This window comes from Pezoporus wallicus, unplaced genomic scaffold (genome assembly GCF_028554395.1).
Source record: "Pezoporus wallicus isolate ANWC-B61680 ecotype Strahan unplaced genomic scaffold, APGP_CSIRO_Pwel_v1 contig_4722, whole genome shotgun sequence".
Taxonomy (NCBI): Eukaryota; Metazoa; Chordata; class Aves; order Psittaciformes; family Psittacidae; genus Pezoporus; species Pezoporus wallicus.
This window is the reverse complement of record NW_026641840.1, coordinates 7,428,521-7,447,156: the sequence shown is the minus strand read 5'-3', so window position 1 is coordinate 7,447,156 and position 18,636 is coordinate 7,428,521. Positions and strand designations below refer to the sequence as shown.

The following is an 18,636-nucleotide window of genomic DNA, read 5'->3' as shown; positions in this document are numbered from 1 at the left end:
CTATTGCAATCTTCACATTATATAGTGCAATCTCTGACATCAATAACAAGCTAGTATCTCCAAATAAAATAATACATAAAGATAAAACAGATTTCACCAGGAACTAGTAGTGTCAAAGAATTATTTCCCTAAAAAAAACTAGGTTCAAATCTATCTCCCAGCAAGCAAACGTGATTCCGCTATATAATGTGTACACCCTGCACCTATGACAATATGCAGCAAATCAAGACTTGCAACTCCCATGTAGCTTAGAAAAAAAAATTCAAACCTCACAAAGCTCACATGCAAGACACTAAAAAGCAAGTCCCCACTGGGGAATACAACCTATCCACTAGTATTTGTCTCATTGCATGATTTTAAATATTTAAGGTCACCCAATACTTGACTTCCACATCTAATTCTTGAATCCACTTATTAAAATAATCTGTTTTCCCTCTTTCTATCAAAGACATTACTCATGGTTGAATCAAGTTTAGACTATTCTGGGTGATTTTAGTATTTTAGAGAAGGGAAGGGTTAAAAAAATAGAAAACAAAAGACAAAATCCTAACCAGGTGCTGCCAGCAGTTATTCAAGACCTAGCTGGATTTTGTTACAGATTTAAGTTACTACTAAAGTTCAAACGTTTAGGAAAAGTAATTTTCAGTATACTTTGAAGGCTAAAACTGCAGTTGATGTTGCAAATGCATGAGGATCTCAAGAATAACTCACCATTCTGAAGCAAGTTATTTCTATTTTTACTGAATTCTATACAGTTTTAGACCCAAGTGCACAGATAATCAATTATTTATTAGAAACTTTAAGCATATTGCTTTGAAAGCAGTTCCACAATCTACTGAGTATACTAACCCATGCACTTTTAATCACCCTTCCCTTGGTCATTCAGTACTTACTATGTAAGGCCTATGAGTGGTACAGAAGCCTGGAAAAGCTCTAGTGGTTCTATGTCAGAATTCTTTAAAAGACAGTTCCATGAGATTAGTTATAAATTTAACATGACCATGCTTTCATGTGGGAAAATACCCAGCTATTCCTGAGCACAGATATTAATTGATGGGTAACTAATTTTAGTTTATCTTTTGTATTACCAAAAAACCAAACCAACAACAAAACCCAACAATGCATCATGTCAAAACCAGAAGAAAACCTTCTAATGTACTAAGAGCTACAAGGATAAATAAAGATTTATATAGGACAATGCTATATAATCCTTCAGCTCCTCTCACATGGAAAGGGTTACAGGTTTCCATAGGCTACTCACAAGAACCCACACAGACATCTGCAACTGACCCACAGGAGAGATGAGCTTCATAGTCTTCTGTGTGCAGAATTTATGATCACAGGTATTAAATAATGGATTCTAATCTAAAATAAAGGGGTACTAGCTTAGTTTTCCTCTTCTAGCTTTAGAACAATTAGGTCTTCCGCATGTCATGAAACATGGTCAAAGAATATAATCATGTAACAATATAAAAAGTGTTGAGGTCAGAGAAGAGTAAAAAGAGCCTTTTTTGTTTGTTTTCTAGCATCTATGAATGGAATGATTTCAGTTCATTACCCAAAGCCAGAATTTCATTTCTCACTGCAATACTTAATACTAAACAGCAGTTTCTAATCACTAGGTGTTTCAGTCTCTGCTGGACCTCTAATCAGTCTTCGTATTCCCCTCTTCCCCGCAGGACCTTTTGGTTTAGCAAAACTTTGTTTGTAAGCATGTTGTTTTGGATGAACCTCTTCGTACAGGAAGTCAGCAGTTAACTCATCACCATTATCTATTTCAATCTGGGAAAGAAAACAAACCAAACAATGTTTATCATATTCATCTTAAAGACATATTTAAAAACATTTCAGTATTTTGCTGAACCTCTAAATGCTGTATTAAAACCATATGTCCAATAATGATCAGAGTGAAATGTTCTCCAATTTGTGCCTAATGCCCTGAGGAATCCCAAATAGTTTTTCTAGGAATCCGCTATACTCTCACCAGTATTAAGTGTGATTCAACTTACATATATTTTCCTGAAATATAAGTGCAGCATATGCCAAGAAACTTCCTCTGCCCCGAGCTTTAGCACTGTGTACATGTTAATACTAACTAGGAGTATACATTCCACCTGGAAACACGTGCTTATTTACTTACTTCTAAAGTAACTTCCTTAATAAAAGAAAGCAGCGTGAGGATCATTAGAATTACAATTTCCTTTCTTTATTCTCCCCTCTAAAATAAAACCTCTTCATTGTCCCAGTGTAATCTTCACATTTTAACATTTATTTTTTTTCCCCACTAAAACGTGCTTAAACACGTATTGTAAAAGCAATGTGCACACATACTGTTGTCTCTTGAGACAGAAGGGGAGGAGTACAAACAGCTTACACAATTAGCTGGCTACTGCAACTCAGCAACTGTTCAAGCCAGGGAGAAGCTAAAATATGTTTAATGACCAAAAGCAGAGGTTGCTTTGGTTTTTAAAATTTAAGCATAGAATCCTTAATGGAAAAGCTGTTCCCAAGCCAAATCCCACTGCTCTGAATTGCAGGAATTTGAAATTCAGAGAAAAGCTTTGGCCCTGCTCTCCTATGCATTCAACACTTCGCGACCTGCCAACCACAGCACTTGCCAGGCACAGCATTGCTGTTACAAGCACACACTACAGAAAAACGTCTACGGGAATTTCAGAAGTTACATGGTGCATTTATTTCATTGTAGGAAGGAAATTTCTGAGAAATGATTACATATAAAACCACACAGTAATAATCTACTTAATTCATGTCGCCTCAGTAAAAATAGTCACTATTAACTCTGCTATTTTTCAGGTATATATTACAATAGATAATTTCAGGTAGATTATTATAATCCCCACAGAAACCCAGCCTCAAAGATTTTCTAAATGTAGAGCACCATTGTTAAGAATGCAACCAGAGATCACATATTCCACAAATGGACCATTCCTACAGTGTCTGCTCCAGAGGTGAGAAGCAAATTATTGCATAGTAGTAAAACCTATTCAACGTGAAAAGGTCGGCTTACTTTTAAGTTCCAGAACTGCAACTTGATACTATTTTGAAAATCCTTAAATAACCTTTGCTTTAAAGAATTCAGTGTTCAACAACAGCAATGAAGTCCAAAATAGAACAGGCCTTTTACTAAGGAATCATGTTAGCTCTAAATAGTCCTTCAAAGTACCCTCAGATGCTCCCTTGATGCACAAGGATATGTTTGCTAAAGCTGTGAAAGTGTAGAAGTTACAAAACGAAGGATCTGGAGTTTTATCAGTAAGTATTTGTCATTCAGGACAAACTTGAACAGTTACACAGAACTTTTCCTTGTTTAGTAAGGTGGTGGCAAAGTTATAGTCAGATACTAAGAAGTGAACAGAGGGAAGGAGAAAATACCAGTATACTCGCTGTACTTACCTTTCTAATTATCTGCATCCACAACTGTCTTTCTACAATTTCTAACAGTGGACTTTTGCAACTAGAGTAGAGCATTCGTTCTCGTATACTACAGGTATACCCTGGCATTGAGTAGATGAAAACTGCAGAGAAAAAAAACAACCCACAAATCAGACCATAACTATACTCCATCAAAACCTGTATCATAAAATTATTTACAGCAGAGGCGTTGCAAATCAACTATACAGTCTGAAAGGGAAAAGCTGTAACACTATTCTGGATCTTTCTTTGCTTCAGCAAGTGTTTCATTTCAAATGAGGGATGAGAGAATGGCCACTTGTTTTGACATGAAGACTATCAAAAGGGATAGCTCTCGACTTTCTAAACACAAGGACTCCTCAGAAGTCAGTTTCACAACCAATTGCCTCTGAAATTTATGACCATGCTGACAAGATAGATTACTTCTATGACACATCCTTCTGCTTCAAAATTACTAAAGTATGTGAAACAAGCTAATGAAATTTCGTATTGTGAAATTTTCTCATACCTATGGATTCCAAATAGTCTCCTTCATGGGCATGCTTATACAGGAAAAAGTGGTAACGCGCAGCATCCTTTGGAATTCTTTTTGGCAAATCCTTCAGTTCAGTATGAAGTGTGTTGGCCAAAATAATAGTTTCATTTTTCATATCAATTTGCTGTTAACAAAGCAAACCTGAATATAGTTAAGACACAGAAAGCAAGCCAGACAACATGACAGAATGGGAAAAAAATATTAATCTAATACAGACTGGTAATTTATCAGTGTGTCACCAGCACTGGTTAATGTGCAGGTAATCTTTTATATTCACTATTAAATAAAGTGTTTTATACTTGCCAGTTGTACATAATTGATTTTCTTATTTTTCAATTTCTCCAAAGCCTGAATAGCTTCTTTAGCAATAGGGAATGCTACTCCTTGCAACGTCTGATGCTTGGTATCTATACCAACGTCCGTCTGTACCTGGAACACAGGTCAATGGCGATGTGAACAGAAACCTTCACAAGCATTCACTGGGTTTCATATAATAACTGACAATGCATTGCATATGGTTATACACAGAGTTAGCGATAGCTATTCTGAGAACAAACTACCCTAAACATCATCCCCCTATGCAACAGATTTGCACTTGTTAATGTACAGGTCATGTTTGCTTGCTAACCTGAAAACAGTTTCAGATCTCTGAAACAGCTAACTTGGCAGAGCCAACAGAATCAGCAGAAGGAAAACTGGCTCCAGCCTCAACGAAGAAGCTCCAAGTTAAATTCCGGTATAGATATAATAAGCCAGGAGGAAACAGCTTGATTTTCTTCTGCTGTGTTAGACTTTTGAACCGACAATACTTCTCCTCAGCTTTGTTGTATCTTGAAAAATTTTAGACCAAAACGTGCAAATATAATTTCTAGGGAATCAAAACTCTCAGAGGAAGAAAGAAATGGTATCTTATAAAACAAACTGATCTCCTTGAAGGAAAAGCAAAGCAACTGCCCTCCCTCCTGCTTCAACACCCTCCCCTTAAAAGCCTGTACCAAAAGGAGAGCAAACAAAACAAATGAATGAAGTTTTAATTTTTGAATTCTAGGTCTAACAAAAAGCAAAAAGTCCAGGGTAACTGCAGGCTAGACAACTGTTCCTAACCCAGCTGTGTTAGCCACAAATGCTGTGAGAAAAGTACAGTTACTGTCAGGCCATTTTGCAAGAATTTATGTTTATCTTAGCATTCATGCATGAGCTCTGGCCTCCAGCTTTCCAAAGTCTGAACTTACTGGCTAAGTATTAGCTTTTGAATATACTGACTTTCTTTTATGATTTTATAAATACATTTAGCACTGGTGATGAAGCAGCAATACTCCACGTGTGTGAAATGGGAAGTGTGGGTCTCAGATCTATTAACTAGATGTTCAGCTTCAATTAGAGATGCTAATGAAATATGAAACAAACTGATAAAAGAATAAAAACCAAAGATACCTGGGGCAACACTAAACCATACTCTACATTTTAAGGAACAGCTTGTCAGCAGCAAGGGAAGAGAAGGAAAAGAAAGCTGGTGGTAGAGCTTACTTTTGTATAAAGATTGACAAATTCATGAAGAAGGTTACAGAAAAAGAATATTTGCAGGATATATCTGCATAAAAGCCTGATTAATAAATACAAGCATCACAAAATAATAAAGCGTAATTAAATACCATACAAGCCATATTAAAATATAAGTAGGAATAAACCCAAACATAAAAACGAGCTGAGACAGGCAAGGGAAGAGAGTAACCCAGCATAACTCCAGAGTTAGGAACATGAACAAAATCCATTTGTCTGTACCGCAACATGTTTCAGACCACTAACGCAAAAGAAAACCACCAAAGTCACTTAAATATATTTAAACTCACACTATAAGATTTGTTAGTGCTGAGTGGAGGAGAAAATGGAAGATGAAAATTCCTGTGAATAAGTGTAAAGTAGTGTACACAAGAGGAACAGAGAACCTCTCTTCTCCCTGTGCTGTGATGGAGTTAGCTAGCTACTGCCATCCGGGAACAAGACCTTGCAGGTCACACCGAGTATCTCTGAAAATATAAGCCCAGTGGCAAGTCTTGGCAAAAAAAAGAAGCCAAACAAACCCCCAAAAAACCCAACCACCCACAAGTGAAAGTTTAGGCATTCCTAGAAAAAGAGTAGAGAACAAAACATTGTTACACACTGTAGGTACCAGTAACAACATGCCTGCATCTTGAATACCACATGCAGTTCTTGCTTCCCTATCCCCTCATAAATTAAATAGCAGAACTGGAAAACCGCAAAGCAAAAGGATCAGAATTATGGAGAGCCTTCTTTAGGAGGAAGAACTATCTGGATTAGGACTTTTCAGCCTGGAGATACCTGATCAGGAATAGAACAGAGGTCCATGGGTATAGAATCATTCAATATTGGAAGGGACCTTCAAAGGTCACCTAGTCCAACCCCCCTGCAATAAGCAGGGACATCTTCAACTAGATCAGGTTGATCAGAACCACATCCAGCCTGGCCTTGAATGTTTACAGGGATGAGGCATCTACCGTCTCTATGGGCAACATGTTCCAGTGTTCCACCACCCTCACAGTAAAAAATTCTTCCTTAAATCTAGTCTAAATTTACCCTTGTCTAATTTAAAACCATTATCCCGTGTCCTAGCACTACAGGCACTGCTAAAAAGTCTGTTCCCATCTTTCTTATAAGCCCCCTTTAAGTATAGAAAGTTACAATCAGGTCTCCCCAGAGCCTTCTCTTCTCCAGGCTGAACAACCCCAACTCTCAGCCCATCTTCACAGGAGAGGTACTCCAGCTCTCTCGGCATTTTTGTGGTCTCCTCTGGACCCTCTCCAACAGGTCCTTGTACTAAGGACTCGAGAGCTGTACACAGTTCTCCAGGAGGGGTCTCACCAGAGCAGAGTAAAGGGCGAGAATCACCTCCCTCAGCCTGCTGACCACAATTCTTTTGATGCAGCCTGGGATACAGTTGACTTTCTGGAATACAGCTGACTTTATCAAAGGGGAGGAGGAAACAGGAATGACTTACTGACTTTTCTTTGCCTTCCCTAAACAATCTGTAGGGATATCAGACTAAATAGTAGATAGCAGGCAGTGGTTCTTTACGTAGTACTTTGTCAAGCTGTGGAATATACCGCCAACAAAAACTTTATGTGGATTTAGAAAAAAAGTAATGGATGAAAACCCTATTAAGAACAATTATATAGTAAGATGTCATCTCTTGCTCAGGCAGATCCCTACCTGCAAATGCTGAGGCAACAGAAGAGTATTATAGGGATTATAGCCATCTTGCCCTGCTTTTACACCCTTCCTAGCTTTCTGCTGTTGTACACTCAGGGACATGACAGCAAACGAGGTGATGCTTTGATCTGAACCAGTAAAATATTTCTTAGGGTAATTGTGAAAGAACACATATATGGAAAACTTTTTTGTTTTAGATCAGAAAGCTTTTAGCTCCCCAAGTCTAATTACAGGCTTCATAATGGTGGAAACAATGAAGACATACACTGACTTAGGTCATTTCTTGCAAGATGCTTCAAACAAAGCCCAGTTTATGTATCTCTGAAAAGTGCAGCTACTGCTACTGAAGTTTCATAACAGCACATAATGCTAATACCACAAGTGATCATTGGTTTGGTGAAGGTTTACATTCATTACTCTTTGGGGGTTTTTTTTGAAGTTGTTTAAGTAAAATGCAGTGTGTGGTGATGCTGAACGCATTTCTACACTGTGTGAAAACAGACATGGAAAAAGCAAGACACCACTGGGGAGGGGGGGAATCAAAGAACAACAGAATTGCAGCAAAAGCACAGTAGAGTGAAAATGTAAGAGAAGATACAGAGCTGCATTTAACAAGATGGCTTGCTGGTATCCAGCTGCAGAAACAAATTATACTTCAAACACGTGTACCACAGCTGTAAAATACAAGCCTGAAGAACTCATAGATCAGCACATGACCTATTTTAATACATGTCTGAACACAGACAGTGATCAAGTGAAGGAAAATGTGAGAAAAGAACTCCTGAAACTTTTTGGTCACTATCTAGCTCACAAACACCAAATCATTTGGTTAAAGGCATTTGTTAGAGGTTTTTCTATAAAGCATTTATAGCAAAAGCAAATCTGTCTCTTAAAGGGACTACCTACTTGTTTTGGATTTCTGTTTTATTTTTATTGGAACTCCATTCACTTCCTCTCCGTCTTAAAGACAAGTGCACTGGTGCTGGAAGCTGAGTACGTTTCCTCTAGGAATAAGGCTGCTGAAATACTCCTGACAATCAAACACTGAACAGTTTCTTTTTTATGTTTTCTCTACAATTTCTGCCACCATGGGAAATGCATGTGGGCAGTCACAGAACGGTTTAAGTTGGAACCTTCTGAGGTCACCTTATCCAACCACCCTGCTCAACCAGGGCCACGTAGAGCCAGTTGCCCAGCTCTCTGTTCAGATGGTTTTTGACTATTTCCAAGATGGAGACTCCACAACCTCTCTGGGCAACCTGTGCCTGTGCTTAGTCACCCTTCACTGTATTAGTCACCCTTCACAATACAGTGATGTTATAAGAATGTTAAGGGCCAAAGCTGCAACAATTAATCTCTGCAGTTGTGAAGCCTCTGACTCAGGCACTAGGCCCTGCAAACTCAGCAAAATCATGTCACTTCAACTCCAGCCACCATCATCTTGCAGCCTCAGCTCACTGAGGAAAAAATTATAGTCTCATCCACTCAAACTTTCAGTCACTGTCCACTTTCTGTTCTGCCCTTTTTGCCCTAGAAAGACTTTTTTCCTACAATGTGTTTGGGACTCTGCACCCAGTTTCCCATCCACGCTCAAAGACGTTGTAGGTACCTCATTAATCTTAATTTGTCGAAGTTCCTCTTCTGCTGCAGTCAGAGGTGCAGGGGAGGATTGTGATATCAAATACTTTTTATATCCATTCAGTGAAACATCATCCTGAAAGCACAAAATTAATCATTTTTTGATACTAAAAGTTTTCTTCAAAGATGTGTGCAGTGTTAAAAATGCCCTTACCTCCCATACAGTTGTGGTCATTTTATTTGAATGGATTACAAGTGTAGGTGCATCTGCAAGTTCAGCTCATCTTCTTGCACAGCAGGGCCCACTGGGCTGCTCTTGTACCTAATTATACTGTGGGCAGCATTTCCACAGTCAGTCCCCAATTACTTCGCTAATTCAAAAACTCCCATTAATGAAGCTATTCAGCCTTCTTGGACAAAACCCCACAGAACTACCACAATTTAGTAAGTATCTAAAAAATGCATCTATTTTCTTATAAGATCTGAACGTTCAGACTGGTAGCTTATTGGTAGTTTTTGACCTAAAAATGTGAGACAGAAATGCTACCTTAGGACAGAGAGTAAGCACATGATAACTGCCAATAATTTAGGATGCAACATCACAGAAGTGATGAATTCTGATAAGCTGATAAGCACTTTACTGAACTCATTAATACTCAGTGTCAGCCCTGGTCTTCTCCAAAGAGATTGATACCAGAGGCAAATACTGCTGCAGTTTTACTATTAAGGTGGTCAATCAGAAAAGGGCAGTACTTAATGTAACCATATGAATGTGATTTTATACTCAAGTTCTGAAGAGAAGGAGAAGGCTCCTTCTTGGCTCTTCCCCTTCTGGAAGAGACAGACCTTCCCAAATACAATTTCCAGTGCCAATATTCCATCATGCCTTGTTTCAGGAGCCCAGAGGTATACAGGTTAATACATGTGAAGTAGCAGAGGGAACCACAACCAGGTTCCACAAGGATAACATCTGGCTGCAACTGAACAAAATACAGAGTAACGCACTGGATGCTGGTAAAGATTCTGAGTGGCATTTGCACCTTGGATACCTTGAAGAAGCTGTGATTTTTACACAGATGAACATTAGAAGCCAGCTACAATTAACAAGGTTTCAAAGACATACAAACGAACCAACACAGACATATATTCAACTGTAACATAATGACCTTGGAAAAAGTGAGTTACATTGAATCTATGCTCTTAAGTGCCCCAGGCCCATTCTAAACTAACAATAACAGACAAATGCAATGCTCCTTCCTTACAATTTAAATAGAAGCTTAGACTTGCGCTCCGAGTTGTAGGGCTAGATACAAGTTCTACATATTATATAGACTCCTAATAGTTTGGTGCAAGTGAACAAGAAAAAATAATAACATGACCCCTACCAATAAACATTCTTAGCAAATCAGCTACCTACTTCTCTAGAGTATCTCAGCCTCTCCAGAGAGGTTTGTTAGCATGTTTGTTTGGACAATGAAGCCTCCATCACAGGTTAATGCTGACTATAAAAAATTATTTACTCAGCAGTGGAGTTAGCCTCATATCCTTATGGATTTGTATGTTCATCACAACAGCCCATGTCTCTTTCACAGCTCCCCCCCCCCCCCCAACAGTATTCTTTCCCATATCTCCAACTCCTCCTCTTCCTTCAGCACCAGCTCCCTGTGTCAGTAGTGGTGGTGCTTTAGTTCAGATTTGTGCATATGAGGAACTAATTAACAGGCCAAACTGAAGATAACTGCTGCAGTCTCTCCATCTTTGCTGAAGAAAAAGGTAATGATAATTTGGATCTCTACGTAATCACCTGTTTTCATGAAAGCTATAGGAATTCTGTATTTTTGAGAACTCTAACTTGTACGTTTTTAAAACTGGCAATTATAAAGACTGTCTCATGTCTCCCTGACAAACAGGCAGACATCACAACCATGTAAAACTTATTTCCCAAAGAAACCTTAATCAAAACAGAGCAGAAACACCACAAACTCATACCAGTAACATCAACTACTATATTTAGTGTCTAAAGTCAGTCTGCTGACTATCAAAAGAAAAACATACCTGTACTGTTCCAAATACTTCATCCTTAATATGACCACCTCCAAATTCTTTCTTAAGTGTTGCTCGGGTTGCTGCATACAACATTTTTTGACGAACCTAGCATATAACAAAACAGTGCTGGTTTGGTTTGGGTTCTTTTGGTGTACACAGAAAACCTAACATGTTGGTGTACCAAGTCCATTAACAAACATTTCTCTTGAACAAATAATTTAAGTGTTGAAACTGCATTATGAAGTTGTAATTCATAATAAAGAATAAACTCCATGGAATGAGTTCTGGATCATAATACTAACACATACTATGAAATTCTGAAAGGCATGATGACTATGCATTATTATCAAAGTAATACTAAAACTAAATTGAACCTTTAGTAAGAGTATGAGGGGTTTCTTTTAGCTACTCCAGATAGTTTTTGTTCAACATGGAGTGGAAAAATTACATTTCCTAGGGTAAAGATCAAATGAAGTTTGCTTCCTATCAGTTTGTGTCTAACATAGTCACTTACTCCTCTCTCAACAGTCCCATCTTCCCACCTTATTCCTGTCATGCCATCCTCACCACAGTACCTCACATCTTCCACATAACCTCTTCTGTGCACTCCAACTCTTGGTATCTTACTATTTCCCAGCTGCTAGTGAAAGCAGTAAGAATATTGGAAAAGCTTTACTTTGTCTTTCCTTATCTCACATTTCCAGAACCTGCATACAGTATCCTAGTTTCTCCTAGAAATCCTTTACTCCAACCTCAGTTCCCTCCCATGTTCTCTAACTACTGACTAACAGTATAATCTGTGGCAGGCCACAGATCCACAGGTGCCAGCTGGGCCGCCAGCAAGCCAAACAGAACAGCTTGGGCTCACACTATAATCTTTCTCTCTATAATAACACCCATTGAGATTTCTTTCCTTCCTTCTTTCTTTCTTTCATCTTTCTATGAATTTTCATGAAACACTGACAGAAAGATAGACAAACATGGCAAAAACATTGTCTTCTCTCCTCCAATAAGGCTAGAAATAAAGCTGGATTAGTTGCACGCCCTCTAAACCCACTGAACTCCTCAATCAGCTTCAAGAAAGAGGTTTTCCCAGTTTTCTTGGGGGAAAGTTAGGAGAAGGCTGGGGAATGCTTCATTCCTTGAATCCTCTTCCTTCATATCTAGGATTCAAATCAAATGGCACTGTTGAAAAATCATTAACATGAAATCTCTGATGAACATTACTTACAGGAGAGTGATCAGGTGACCATGCAATGAAGATCCATTCGTATCCTTGAGCATTCCGAGAATCTAATCTGTATAATATATAACATGGTTGCTTGTCTTCAAGGAGGGGAAGGACAAAGGAATCATAATCCTTTTCCCATGATCCAATTGGCTGCCTAGAGGATCCCACAACAAGCTGTTCTATAACCAATAACCAAAGCTACAGGTTAGCAACAATACAGTTAATGCTGTTTTTCAAAATTAGCAATTACAAATAACAATCAGTCACTTCATCTTTCATAATGATGTCCACAAGAATTGAAGTCAAGAACAGTCAGTATGGAAGCAGATGAATTTCTGCAAAAGCTGTGCATGTTCAAACCCTAACTCACTTTAACCCAGATACAAATAACTGAGAAGTAATGGGCTGGCTGTCTTCAAGTTCTTTGATCTGATGGGATAAGACTGATGCTATGTATACACAGAAGAGAAATAAAAACCCTCTTCTCCCAGTTAATTTTTAAATTGGGATACTTAAGTAGAAATAAGATGAGAGTAAGCTTTTAAATTTTAGAATTATTGATGCTCTTGCTATAGCATATTAGTGTTTGTAAGGAATCAATAACTCAGTTACATAGTGAAAAGAGTTTGGAATTAATATGCTTGCACTAATCACTTTAACTGGACTATGTAAGTAGATAAACCTCTTTCTAACACAGCTTCATAACTGGTCTCTTTAAATGACTGAAGTTGTTTATTATGTATAATTGGCTTAAGTCTGTATAGAATACTTCAGATGAGATTTAATTATGTGAACAGCTGTAGCAGCAAGATTTTCCTCTTATTTATAAATCACATCTCCGCTTCCAAGGGAAAGTAACAGTATGGTGTATTTCAAAACATTTATCAGCTTCCCAATAGACAGCAGCACCCACAACTAAAACAGAAATATCTTGTTTAAATTAAATCCTACAACAGTCTGAGGACCACCATAGTAGCTAATAAACAAAGTATATTTCAAGAGTCTAGAACCTAACTTGTAAAACTTCAGACAACAGTATACACATGCCTCTACAGAAAGGCACTCTATCACAGTAAGTCACAGAACACAAACATCTCAGGGAGAGGGTGCTGGGCCCTTCTTTGACTAGTGCAAAGTAGCTAAGTTGTACACCTAGACCACAGTACTCAGAATGTACTTGCCACTTCTGAACTCTAGGTGGCTTTATACTCACTGGGTTTAAGACGGAAAAATTCAATCAAAGTAACGCTATTGCCCAGCAGCAAACCTCTTTTCCTACTAACTCAGATTACCAGAACTCAAATTGACAATTATGTTGACCACAGGCAGTTGCTGAAAGCTCCTGTAGAGAGATGATGTAACCATCCCTCTTCCAGTGCTCTGGGAGTTTTAGAGGTTTATTTCTGAACTGTGAAAATAGTCTCAAAGACTGGATTCTGCTTCTACACAGAGGCAAAATGCATATACATATACACACACAAAAAGGAAAAATAAATGAAACATCTTCCATTTGCATCATTTCTAGGCTTCATTTCATATTACAAAGTAGAATACATACAAAAGCATATTGCTTTACCTTGCCTAATAGGAAAAAAAATAATTCAGCGCTTTGCCAGCATTTTCTACTTTGTGCTAGTGAGACTTTACCATAGTGACCTGCCTATAATATTACTATTTCTACTTCCTTAAGGAAAACAGTACTAAAATGTCAGAGGACTTTCTAAGAAAAGCAAACACAAGGTTACCTAACAATAGACGTATGTATGTGTACGTATGTTAGTCCAGCTAACATGTATTTCAGTGTACTGTAAATGCAAGAAATCTACCAAGAACAAAAAACTCAAGGTGGGCATTTGAAATACTTCAAAAGATGGACAAAACCATGAAGTGTCTTATACAGTCAACCATCAGCGCTACCAAAAAAACAAAAAAAAGTAACTATGCATTCTATCTTGCAGTGTTTGCATTCTTGATCAATTGCCAAGAATTTCAAAGATCAAACTCAAGTTCTGCAAGAAATTATTAATTTTGTATTTATACAGATACATGAGATTTAAGAAACCCTTTTATCTTTGAAGATTTGTACAAAGATTTTTTGAAGATACTTTCTATGTAGTCAGATTCCTACTTCAGCATCTGCTTTAATAGAGCTTAACTGAGCTTTCTACATGCAGCAGATCCCAGTATAAAAGGCAAATAATATTTAGACTTCATCTAAAGTGACTAGTTGCTCTGCAAGAATCTCTGTCTAATGAAAGTAACCAAAGTGCCAAAACATGACACAAGTGTGAATTTTCTTTTCCTTACTTTCTTTAGTGAGAAGATAAGAGTAAGCTCATTCATACTACTCATATGAAATGCACAGCAGTTATGAAATGGTAAGAAAACTTCAAATTCAAAAATACAGTAGCATTGTACCAAAAAGCTTAGCATCTTAAGATCTCACCTTCTGTATATGAAAGACCTTAGCAATATTAAGTTTGGCAAAATTTTCTTTTTTTAAGCAATTGTGCTTGTAGGTCATTAAAGCAACTAGGAAAATATCTACAAGAATCAGAGAAAAAGATTAAAATTTGACTAACCATTGTCAATGACTATTTTTAAAAGCCTGTATTGTCCATTTCTGGCTCCAACAAAGGTGTCTTTAACACTTCCACTAGCTGAAAAACATAAAAGTAACCAAATTAACACATTTCACTTCCTAGGACAAAGAATATTCACAAAGGTAAGAACAACACTGGAAAACTGTACACTGGCCCTTCACTAGAAAGTTGGACTGAAAAGGAACATGGGTGTTATGTTCCCTCTATGCTGCACACTGTTCCTGCCAGGGTCATGCACAAGGAGATGACAGGCGGTATTACAGACCAGCCCTGCTTTCTAGCATACCGTGTGATTTTCAACATTGTGAAAGCTAAAGGTGACATCATATCATCACTCTCCAGTTTCAAAGTTAACACAGCAACACAATAAAAATATGACACATCTCAAATTACAATAAGCTTCATGATGTCTGCAGGCTCAGTACAGGCTTCCAGACAGAACCTTTAAGCCTGCCAGGAAAATGTTAGAGATTGTCTGGCAAAAGTGCCGTTTTCTCCTGAGGACACCTCTCTGGAGAATACCAGTGAAGGCTGGCACTCAGTGCTGATTTTTCACATCACATTATCTCCTTGTATGCATCCTGATGACACAGTTCAAATCGTGACCTATCGCAACAGGATACCTTATAATGAATTTACAGAGTAACTAAAACCATTTTTAAAGTCCATAATTCACACTGACATTACACCGCAAACATGGTAAGATTCATTTTCCTAGGCAGACTGAAGACCTGTTCTTGACTCATATGAAGATCATTCCTATCTCACTGCTCTGCTTGATAATCTGGGTGCAAATCAGTTTAATTATACCATAGACAGGGGGTCGTACAGCATTTATGGAAGAACAATTATTGCAAGCTGGTCCTTTAAGTAATCCCACAGCACAGAGCGTAGCACCAGCAAAACAAACACCAAACCAGGAAACAAGTAAAATGGATTATTTATAGTCAGATTGAGGCCAACTGAACAGATGGTCAGATGGTATCCAGCAACACTGCTGCCCATACTCAAAACATTTTAAATATATGTCCATTTAAGTGATGCCCAGGCCCATTCTGAAATTCCACAATGGTGTGTGGGGGAAAGGAGGTGTTAAACAAACTGAACTACACTGGGTTACCAGCCCAGCCGCGGATTCATCCCACTAACCAGTGCAGACCCTCACTGTAACTTGCTGCCAGCTTTTCACATTGTCTCTGCCAGTCCCCACCATTCCATCAGCACACAAACACTGTGTCACTTTCTAGACCTTTCAGTTCCCCCAGGACCTTTTTTGTTGTTGTTGTTGTCCTCTTCTTGTCTATTTTTTTGTTCTTTATTCTCTCATTTCAACCTACACACCAAAAGAAGACAAACACAGCAGCCCCTGCACCAATACCAGAACTGTGACAACTCCTGAAGTAACATTTTGAGACATGACATTTAAGAAACCATCTCACTATCAAGTGAGCTATGGGTTTTTTTTCTCATAAAGGTTTTAAATTCACAATAGTAGTATTTTATATATAAACTTTCTGGAAAGACCTACAGAATTAGAAGTTGGGTTTATTTCACAAATAATTTACAGAGAATATTATTTTTAAATTACTTAAAAGACTATGAACATATTCTAGTGTATTTTCCTACAGCTCAATGCATTCTGCAACTTCCTACACTATTTATCTGCCCTGGCCTTGTTTGAAAGTCCAATCCTTTGAGCAACTGCCTGGTACATTATCACTGGCTCCATGACTTCATTTCTGTTTCCAGAAAAGAGCAGCCCATGCTGCCAAATCTTGCAATTGTTTATGAGTGACAGTGGACTGTTTGTAGCTAAAGCCAGCCATGGCACAACAAGTGCTATTCCTCTTCCAAATTGCAGAAGCGGATGCTTTGTGCTGCAAACAGGACTTCTGATTAGTGCCTGCAGAGGCAGGATCCATGCAGGAAAGCTGCAGAGTTCTCTACAGCTCTCCTCAGAGGACAAAGATTCTCAAAGACATGAAGGAGAGCAGCAGAAGCAGCTTAACCACTCTTCTTGCTTGTGGTAAGCAACAGGATATTCTTGTGCTCCTCCCTCCAGCTTTGCCAGGAGAACAAGGGAATGAAGAGCCACTGTTAACAGTTTTCTCCAGCCTGGGAAAAAAAGCTATCCCAGGTGCACCTCTAGCCTGAGAAGCGTTTAACATTTTGAAACAAGAAGGAGCAAAAAACAGCGAAGACTGGCATGCAAGGGATGGAAGAGAAGAGAGGTGAAAGGGTGCAGACCCAATGCAGCTAATGGACAAAAACGGGAACAGAGAAGCAGTAAAGAGCTGCCGTGTCTAGGACAAAAGTCACCTTCAGTAATAACTATGGGAGAACAGACAAAGTCACTGAACAAGCAGACTGCAGAAATCTGCAAAACCCGACTCCCCCATAATCCTGCAGTATAATCCCTGTTTAGCAATTCTGTGATTCGGGGGGACCTGGTAATGCTGCGAAACAATACTCTGTCTTCTAATTGCTCTTCGCACCCTCCAAAGCGTGGAAACATGGGGTAAAAAAGGTTCCCCCACACCTTCCCCCTTTGCGGCCTCCAGCGACAGGGTTTTTCAGTGGGCTTTCCTACTCCGGGACACACAGTTCTCCTCATGGCTCCCGCTACAACGGACCCGGCAGCGACCCTCGGCATCTCCCGAGCTGTGCAACCCATCCCAAACCGCTGCGGCCACTCCGAGGGGTGCGGGAGGTGACCGCGGAGACCCCGCAGCCCCGGCTCCCCCTGCCACCGCCGCGGGACAGCCTGCGCCAGGGAAGCCACCTGAGCCAAGGGAGGGGGGGTCTGCTCCCCATGTGTGGCTTTCCGCAGGCAATACTTTCCCCAGGCGGGCAGGCGCTGACAGCCGTGCGGCTGAACCCCGCAGGTCTCCGCCTGAGTCCCAGCAGAGCGGCGGCCGCTCGGGGCAGGAGCCAGCAGCAGTTTCCCACCCCTCAGCTCGTCTCGCCTCCCCTCCCCGCCACCCCGCGGCGCAGAGGACGGGCTCCTCCAGCACCGAACAAAGACCGCGCCAGGGGACAGAATTCCACCGGGAGCGGCCCGTTAAACCGACCGCCTGCCTCCGCGCCGCGCCCCGACCCGCAGGGAAAGGCGCTCCTCCCGCCCACCACCTGGCTGGCAGGGGCACAGGCGGGAAGGAGCCCGGCTGTCCCGGTGGGCACCGCGCGGCGAGTACCTTGGATACCGGTCTGGTGGGACATGTCGCACCGCCGCGCCCCGGGCAGCACCGCCGCCTCACAGCCCGCCCGGCCCGGCCGTTCTCACGTGATGCGCCGCCGCCACTCAGCGGCCGGGGGGGGAGCGCGGCGCCTTCCGGGACCCGCCGGGCCGGGTAGGGCCGGCCCAGGCTCCCCTCTGCGCTGCTGCTGCCCCCTACAGCGGAGACCCTGTCGAGTCGGGTCTGGTCGGGGCTAGCCGGCCCCAGCGTCCCGCCGCTCTGCTGCTGACCCCGCGCAGCTGAGACCCCTCCGGCCCGGGGCTCCCTTCTGTGCCCGCTTCCGCGCCCGCTGGGGGCGTCTCCGGGCTCTTTAAAACAGGGACGGGGTGCAGCCCTCTCCTCTCCTCCGTCCTGTCTGCCGCCTTACCACCTGCCGTCCCACAGCACGACATAGCCGGCCCTGCGCCCGGTCATCCTGGAGAAAGGGGGAAGTGTTGAAAAGGAACTGAGGTGCATTGAGTTATCTCTGGGAGTCTGTTGTGGAGATCTCTCCTTCCAGCTTGGGGCAGCAGGGAAGGAGCCACAGAGTGGGACGCAAGGCTGCTTGTGTGTCCTGTCACTTTTGTATCAAACAGTCACCTGGAAAGCAGCCCAGAACCACGGCTGCTTGAGCTCAAGCCCCTGACAAGGCAATCTTTCTGTGTTAACTTCGTATTATGTGCTACTTGGTGGCACCTGATCAAGAGAAATAGTGAAGATTTCTTCTCTTTCAGCATGGATCTGACAGTTGAGATGCTCTTCTGGGTT

The 18,636-nt window shown here is 40.7% G+C and overlaps 1 protein-coding gene across 2 annotated transcripts; it reads right to left on the bottom strand.

The window, feature by feature from the left end:
• On the bottom strand, positions 1 to 17,923 carry TWF1 (twinfilin actin binding protein 1). Of its 2 annotated transcripts, XM_057425593.1 has the most exons (9): positions 17,848 to 17,923; positions 14,633 to 14,710; positions 12,051 to 12,229; positions 10,829 to 10,924; positions 8,805 to 8,909; positions 4,271 to 4,396; positions 3,941 to 4,091; positions 3,415 to 3,536; positions 1 to 1,782 (listed from the first exon to the last, which is right to left on the bottom strand). In XM_057425593.1, exons 1-9 carry the CDS (start codon positions 17,870 to 17,872, stop codon positions 1,612 to 1,614), a joined length of 1,053 nt encoding a protein of 350 aa, XP_057281576.1. In that variant the 5' UTR covers positions 17,873 to 17,923; the 3' UTR covers positions 1 to 1,611. The 2 variants fall into 2 exon arrangements, with proteins under 2 accessions (XP_057281576.1, XP_057281577.1); XM_057425594.1 differs by lacking the exon at positions 8,805 to 8,909.
• Between the last annotated feature and the right edge of the window lie 713 nt (positions 17,924 to 18,636).

Coding starts and splice junctions, on each gene's coding strand:
- TWF1 (XM_057425593.1), bottom strand. CDS start 17,872: ATGTCCCACCAGACCGGTATCCAAG. Junction 14,711..17,847: donor CCACCAGACCGGTATCCAAG/GTACTCGCCGCG, acceptor TATGTTTTTCAG/CTAGTGGAAGTGTTAAAGAC. Junction 3,537..3,940: donor AGACTATTTGGAATCCATAG/GTATGAGAAAAT, acceptor TTTTCTCTGCAG/TTTTCATCTACTCAATGCCA.